We start from the raw sequence: 7,842 nt of genomic DNA on the forward strand, positions 1-7,842 counted from the left end.
TTTTTATATTTCCTGTGTTTTCTGTTTTGCACAATACATTTCATTTAATATTGCTGCAAACATCCTGATTGAAAGTGTTTATTTGGTTCTATGGTAACCACTGAGAAACTGTTCTGTTGTAATTTATATACAAAAGTACCATACCGCGATATATACCGTCAGTGGCTCAAATTTTACCTGGGTATACATTTTAGGCCATACTGCCCAGCCCTAGCTGAAACTTAGGAGCTGGTGAAAAAGAGGAAATCCAGCTCTGTAATCTGGAATTGGTTCGGGTTTGCTTCTACTGACCAAGACCAAACTTCAGCCATATGTAAGGTGTGCAAAGAACATGTTAAAACGTACAATGAATTTGTTCAACCACCTGAGACGCAGGTATCCCAAGGAATATGCCGAAAGTGAAACGATGCGAGCAGCGGGGGCTTCCACCACCTCCTCACAACCTGCGGCCTCGGTGGCAAAACCGAAACAAACAACACTTACCCAGGCATTCCAAAAAGGCACCCCGTATGAACAGTCCAGTAAGCGATGGAGAGAGGTAACGGACGCTGTCACGTACTATTTAGCTAAGGACATGGTTCCTTTCTCGGCCGTGGAGGACGAGGGATTTAAACGCCTAGTGAAAGTACTTGACCCCCCGCTATGATGTACCAGGCAGGAAATTTTTTTCCAACACTGCAATGCCACGTCTGTACACAGAGTGCAGAGCGAAGCTGGAACATCAAATACAAAAAGTGCAGTTCTTTGCAACAACCAGTGATCTGTGGTCTAGCCGCACATCTGAGCCTTATTTGAGCTTGACCATCCACTACATCGACAACTGGAAGCTCTGCAGTGCGACTCTGCAAGCAACATACTTCCCAGAAGACCACACGGGGGAGCTCATCGCGCAAGGGCTACGAGACGCACTTGAAAGTTGGGGACTCCGTGAGGAGAACATGAGCTGCATGACCACAGACAGTGGGACCAACATGGTGAAGGCCCTCCAACTTAACAGCTGGACTCGTCTTCCCTGCTTTGGGCATAGGCTGCACCTGGCCATTGGTGAGTAAACTTTATAAATTAATAATGCATGTGTCATGTCTGTTAAGATGTTTTCAGTACTTATCCCGAACAGATTATTAAAAAAAAAAATCAGTGATGGGGTCTATGATTAAATGTTTCTTCACATATAATAACAACAATAATATGTATTATTATAATGATGATGATAACAAATAATAATAATAATAATTCTGAATGAAGAAAATATGAGCAATGGAACACTTTTAATGTTAATAATTAATGGCAGATTAAAATGTTCATTTTGTTGTTTTGGTTTATTTCTGTCATTGCATCTATCTAGCTCAGCGGTGGCCAACCGGTCAGAGACTAAGAGCCGCATTTTTTCCTGTGTTACCACAAAGAGCCACATTATTTTTGAAAAATGACCGAATTCTCTCCGTTCCATCCGTCTGTTCTTGACTCGCTCTCGTCTCGGTCACGTGACGCATCGACGCTGATATTAAACCCACGAACCGAGCAAAATGAGTCAAAAACAGGCGTGTTTGGAAAGCTTCTTCCCAGTGAGGAGACAGAAGAAGCGGCTGTGACCACTAAGAAAAAGAAAGCTGCATTTTGAAGACATGTTTAAGCGTTACCATAGCGACCAGAGAGCGCTAGGAGGCAGAGAGGATGTTATATCAGGAGGACGCTGCTAATAAAGTTAAACACAAGTACACAGTGGATTCAAATTTATTGTTATATTTACTAAATACCACAGAGTCTGTGTTAGTTAGTGATGGGAAGTTCGGCTCTTTTGACTCGGATCCCAAAGAAGAGCCGGTGTTCTGTCGATTTCTCCTACTCGTCGAGAAATGCTACCTTGTGTTTTTGCGCATGCGTGCGCATGCGCAGAGACAATTTTCTAAGTTTTCGTTGTCCCGCCCATCATTTTTTGCTACCCTTTCTCCTACTAAGGTAGGAGAAATCGAGGAGAAATTTTTCATTCGTTTTCACGCCCATAATTATTTATAATTATTTGCGTTTTCGTTTTCGTTGTCCCGCCCATCGTTTTTTGCTACCCGAAATCGAGGAGAAATTTTTCATTCGTTTTCGTTTTCACGCCCATAATTATTTATAATTATTTGCTACCCTAACGGTGAGTAACATCCTCAAAATCCTGATTCCTTTTGGAAGACATGCAAAGGAATAAAACACTTATCGTATTAACAAGCAGTTAGCTTAACATGCACAAAATGCATTCGTGTTAACAAGCAGTTAGCTTAACATGCACAAAATGCATTCGTATTAACAAGCAGTTAGCTTAACATGCACAAAATGCATTGTTGCTCATGTTGTGGGGAGATAATGTATATGTAACCATTAAAACCTCTGTTCTAGTTCTCCTTCCTGTCTTGTCATTCGCCATATGATTTTTGTATTTGCGACACTTCAGGCTTTATTTAGGTGACTCTGCTCCATCATTGTCAAGAATGATTTGAGAAGGGGTAGCATTATTTGACAGGGTCATATTGGCCTATCAAAATTTGCTACCCTCTTAAAAATTGATTAGATAATGTTATGAACATGCTGCCATTCATCCTACAGTGGCAGTGAGGAGATAAGTTGTCTTACAAGAATGATTTGAGAAGGGGTAGCATTATTTGACAGGGTCATATTGGCCTATCAAAATTTGCTACCCTCTTAAATAAATCAATTTCATTACACTTTTTATAATTACACACATGACAGACAAAAACGCTTACTTTATGACTTTATTTGATATACAGAGGTACAAAAACGCTTACTTTATGACTTTATTTGATATACAGAGGTACAAAAATGCTTACTTTATGACTTTATTTGATATACAGAGGTAGAAAACCATAAAGTAGCATTTTTTGATAGGGTAGCAAAAACCGATAGGCGTGTCTATCGGTTTTTGCTGCGGTAGCATTTCTCGACGAAGTAGGAAAAATCGACAGAACACCGGCTCTTTTGACTCCCGAACGGCTCTTTATTTAGGATCTTTTGTAGCCTATATTTTACCTTAACTTTGCAAAAAAAAAAAATCATAGTTTATGTGTTAAAAACCGTCTTGCTTTCAGTGTTTTTATGAGAGACCTTATAATTGCCTAATTCTTTGCATTTATTCTGTGACAAAACCACTTTTACATTTTTAATTCAACTTTTTTATTGCACAAATTAACAATAAACTTCAAACACATCCACAGAACAGAACCAAACTCAAGCTAACATTAATAATGTCCTCAATTAAACTTTTTTATTGGACAAATGAACCAAAAAATTTCAAACAAATCCACAGAACCAAAACCAGAACCAAAATCCTTAATTCTCACGTGAATACCGCATGCTGGTCGCCATGCTGGCCAATCATAACAAAGCTCTGTCGTAACCAGAGCTGGGACTGAGCACTGAAAGTGAAACCTAAGCAGCGGATGGAAAAAAACGTGGAGTCGCATGACCCATCACTAGTGTTAGTTGTATTATTTTATTTTGTAGTATTTATCCGCCACACCTGAAAGGCCGGTCCGTGAAAATATTGTCTGACATTAAACCGGTCCATGGAGCAAAAAAGGTTGGAGACCGCTGCCGTGTTGAACTCAAACTAAGCGGAAAAAAAAAATAAAATTTGATATGAACGTAAGAGCCGCACGAAACCAGACAAAGAGCCGCATGCGGCTCGGGAGCCGCGGGTTGGCCACCCCTGATCTAGCTAATGAAATACTACTGTGCTCTTCTTTTATAGAAAACAGTGCCAAAGACCATCGAGTTGTTCGTGTGACATCTGTCTGCAAAAAAGTGGTCAGTGCATTCTCCTTCAGCTGGAAGAAGAAGAGGGATTTGGCTCAAGCTCAAACAGAGCTGAAATTCCCACAAAAAAAACTCAAAACAGAGTCACCAACCAGATGGGGTTCCAGACTTGCCATGATCGAGAGAGTGTTGGAACAAGAAAGTGCCATCTCGCAGGTCCTGAAAGCTGACAAGAAGACACGGCAGTTGGCACCATCATGGCAAGATATCGAAGTCATGGAGTCTGTTAAGAAGGCCCTCGGCCCTCTGAGAGATTTCACTGATGCGCTTTCTGGGGAGGACTATGTGAGTGTCTCATATGTCAAGCCAGTCCTGCACCTGCTGAAAGCCAACCTCCTTGAGCAGAATGAAGAAGATATTGAGCTCACCAACACAATGAGGACAACAATCCTCAACTACCTCACTGACAAATATCAGGACCCCACCACTGATGCCCTGCTCGACACGGCTTCGCTTTTGGATCCAAGGTTCGAGAGCCAGTACATTGACAGTGACAAAACAGAGGAAATACAAGCCAGAGCTGTTTCCGAGATTGAGGGCTTACTGACCACAGCTCAGCATTCACTGCCCACCTCCACTTCGCAGAGTGATCCTGGTGCAGACCAACCCCCACCAAAAGCAAAGAAAAAAACATTAGGCAGCCTTTTCAAAAATTCAGGTGCTACATCTGCAGCTGGCACAACAGCTTCCCCCACCCCATCTATAAGAGAGGCAGTCGAGGGGGAAATGAAGGCCTATCTTTCCACCCCACATGCAGACAGTGAGATGGATCCTCTGGAATGGTGGAAAGTCCATGAGGGAAACTTTCCACGAGTGAGCCAACTAGCTCAGAAATACCTGTGCATTCCAGCTACAAGTTCTCCCTCTGAACGAGTCTTCAGCACAGGTGGCAACATCGTAACTTGCCAAAGGGCTACTCTCAAGCCAGATAAGGTGGACAAATTGATTTTTCTGACCAAAAATCTGTGACGGGGAAACTGTGAATTCCTCCTTTTTATCAGGAGCAGTTTGTTATGTCTTTGTTAAAGACTGTTGCACTAATACAGTTACCTCAGTTTGCATTGGACCATTGATATTTAAATCGTGTGAATATAGCCAAAAACAGTTTGTGTTTTTCAACATTTCATATTTTCATACTTTTTATATTATAAGAAAATGCACTTTATCAGAGTGAGTGTTCATTTTATCAGAGTAATGTTAATTTTTTAAGAGTGAGATTGTTTACTTCATTAGTGAAGATGTTAAGTTCATCAGTGATGTTTAGCTACTTAATCGTGTGTTGTTTACATTTTATTTTGTTTACAATGTTTGCACATGGGAAATTGCAATTACTTTCATTAAAATCTGCTTAGAAAGAAAGCTTTGTAGCCCCAAAATTCTTTTTTTTTTTTTTTTTGGATGGAAGATCGTGATAAAAAATCGAAATCGTGATTTTATGCAAAAAAATCGTAATACAACATTTTTTCCATATCGCCCACCCCTAGGCTAACAGTTTTTTAGCCCTTGGTCCATTATCATAGTACCTTTGCCTGATGAACTTTGCCTTCATCTCCTCGTGACTATCATATAGTTTATTTAAGTTTTGTTTAGTGAGTTTTATCTGATATAATAATTTGGGGTTATTAAGTTCCATATGTTTCATTTCTAGGTCTTTTAGATCCTGTAATAAGTCATTTAGGCTACGTTCAGACTGCAGGCCTTGATGCTCAATTCCGATTTTTTTTGAGAAATCGGATTTTTTTTGTGAAGTCGTTCACATTGCAATTAAATGCGACCTGTATGTGGCCTGCGGTGTGACCGGCTTACCGCCCCATACTATCCCGCATGCGCAGAAGAGTGTACGATGACGTCATACGCTGAGCGTGCCCAGTGTTTGCGGAAGTAAACATGGATGGTAAGAGTAGGAATGCATATATTGCGATTTTAAAGTTGTTGTCCAGCCGGAGCCAGCACATTAATCACGGCATAATTTTAAAGAGGATATTAAAAAGAAAAAGAGCTAGGCTTTTGGCCCTGGCCTTTAGTGGGGCAGTGGCATCGTCTATCCAAAGACACGTTTGGGTGCGTCGTCGTAGCCAGGAGTGGTGGGACTGTGACGTGATGACGCGTAGGTCGGATAAATGCGCCCTGGCCGTTCAGACTGCAGTCGCATGGCAAAAGATCAGATACGTATCGGAATTAGGACCACATATCCAAGTGGCCTGGATCGGATTTGAAAAAAATCCGATCTGTGCTGTTCAGACTGTCATGAAAAGATCAGATACAGGTCGCATAGGGCCAAAAAAATCGGATTTGGGTCACTTCAGTGTGCTGTCTGAACGTAGCCTTATTCGTTTCTATTTTCTCACCTCAGGTCATATCCCCCCGCAGTGTAATGGATTGTTGAAATCTCCGGAGCTTCTCTCTGGCTCGTTCAATGTCTGAGGACCTGTCTCGGTGCGTTGGGGACCCAGTGGTCTGCCATGCGTTTCTTTCCCGCTTCTTGTGTCACAGTTGCCCGGGATGCGACGGCACGCGTATTTCCCTCGTCGGCTGTCAGTATCCCCCTCTTCAGCATATCCTCCATCGCCTCGTCCGCGTTGTCATATGTGGTTGGTCCTTCATCATAAAAGACCCGGAGCCTTGCAGGTGCAGGTGTTTGAAATCTGATTCCTCGTTCTTTTAAAGGATAACTGTGGTATTTTCAACATTAAGCCTCTTTTCTGAGCCGTCTGCAATGTTTTAGAACCCCCCTCACCGTTGCGAAAAGTTGCTTCTGTCATGTTTTATTTGACATTTTGTAAATCCCATTGAGTTCTATTGAAGACTGGATGTTCGTTGATATTACTCCGCCATCAAGTGGTGTGGAGTATAGCAAGTCAGATTCAACTGCTGAGCGGAAGTTTATCCACGGCTGTGAGGTGGCTAAGAAAATAGTTCGAGCATGAACGAGCTGCCAAATAAAACACGACAGAAGCAACTTTTCGCAACGAAATTTGATATGGATTACCAGTACACACCACTAACCACTCCGGTGAGTTGATGATTTTGAAAACGGACGTTTATGGTGCTTTTATGGACCTTTTTGGACATGCACATGACTTGCCATTCTGAAGCAGGTTGAGAAGAATCAAAATTAGGCAAATACCGGAGACAGCAGTAAACATCAAAAAAGCGGTGAGGGGGGTTCTAAAACATTGCAGATGACTCAGAAAAGAGGCTTAATGTTGAAAATACCGCAGTTATCCTTTAAGGAAAACAAGGAGCTTCTGGACGATTGGACATTTTATTTCCTGCGTGGGAACATAACAGGTTTGCATCAGTGAAATCGGTTCAGCTTCGCACAGCACACTCTGATGCAGCTTTCACAGATTGGAAATTGCACTACCTAAAAAAAATGTCAGGAGCCGCAACTGACTAAGAAATATATCCTCCACCAACCAGACTTACAATTCCCTGTTAGGGTAGCAGAAATTTTAAGCATCTGCACACCAAAACTGCTATCAAAAATATATGAATTACTGTCTAAGAAGGATGACACAATTTCCATACCATCCTCAAAATGGGAGGCAGATCTATCCTTCAGTTCTAATTCTAACTAGCCTGGGAATTCCCATGCTGCTTTGCGCTCGAGTTCATTCTCACTGCAAAGTCAGCCTGGAAACCACCACCCTTATTTTTGCCTGAGTTTGGGAACCAATCACAGAACAGGGGGGGGGCAGCAAGACGATGACGACGTCTATGCGCTACACCGAAGCTTGTAGAGTGTTAATCCAACATGGCAGCGGACACAACGTTACCGTTCGATGCAGCCTTAGAAAGTGTTTCGGAGTAGATTCACCCTAGGGTTATTTGAACCGTGACATCCAGCCAAGTAGCCCACCCGAAGTTTTTCCGATATTGGCTGAACATCAGCTGAGTTACTGAGTTATCCCGAATAGCTTAGTACAAGCGCTAATGGAACCTGGCAGTATCTCCAAAATTACCACACGGGGTCTGTGGTGGCTGGGGGGTTGCTGGTCCCCGGATGTGCCCGCTGCGCCACAC

The 7,842-nt window shown here is 42.2% G+C and overlaps 1 protein-coding gene across 1 annotated transcript; it reads left to right on the plus strand.

Moving 5' to 3' along the window:
- Positions 1–346: 346 nt before the first annotated feature.
- Positions 347–4,785, plus strand: LOC142383364 (E3 SUMO-protein ligase ZBED1-like). The gene is made up of 3 exons (XM_075469182.1): positions 347–521; positions 700–1,044; positions 3,752–4,785. Exons 1-3 carry the CDS (start codon positions 347–349, stop codon positions 4,783–4,785), a joined length of 1,554 nt encoding a protein of 517 aa, XP_075325297.1.
- The last annotated feature ends 3,057 nt before the right edge of the window (positions 4,786–7,842 follow it).

This window comes from Odontesthes bonariensis, chromosome 1 (assembly GCF_027942865.1).
Source record: "Odontesthes bonariensis isolate fOdoBon6 chromosome 1, fOdoBon6.hap1, whole genome shotgun sequence".
Lineage (NCBI taxonomy): Eukaryota > Metazoa > Chordata > Actinopteri > Atheriniformes > Atherinopsidae > Odontesthes > Odontesthes bonariensis.

Bases quoted from the DNA above. Each gene is read 5' to 3' on its own strand.
- LOC142383364 (XM_075469182.1), top strand. From the start codon at position 347: ATGAATTTGTTCAACCACCTGAGACGCAGGTATCCCAAGGAATATGCC. The intron at 522-699 runs GTAAGCGATGGA...GTCTGTACACAG, and splicing joins CACCCCGTATGAACAGTCCA to AGTGCAGAGCGAAGCTGGAA. The intron at 1,045-3,751 runs GTGAGTAAACTT...CTTCTTTTATAG, and splicing joins TAGGCTGCACCTGGCCATTG to AAAACAGTGCCAAAGACCAT.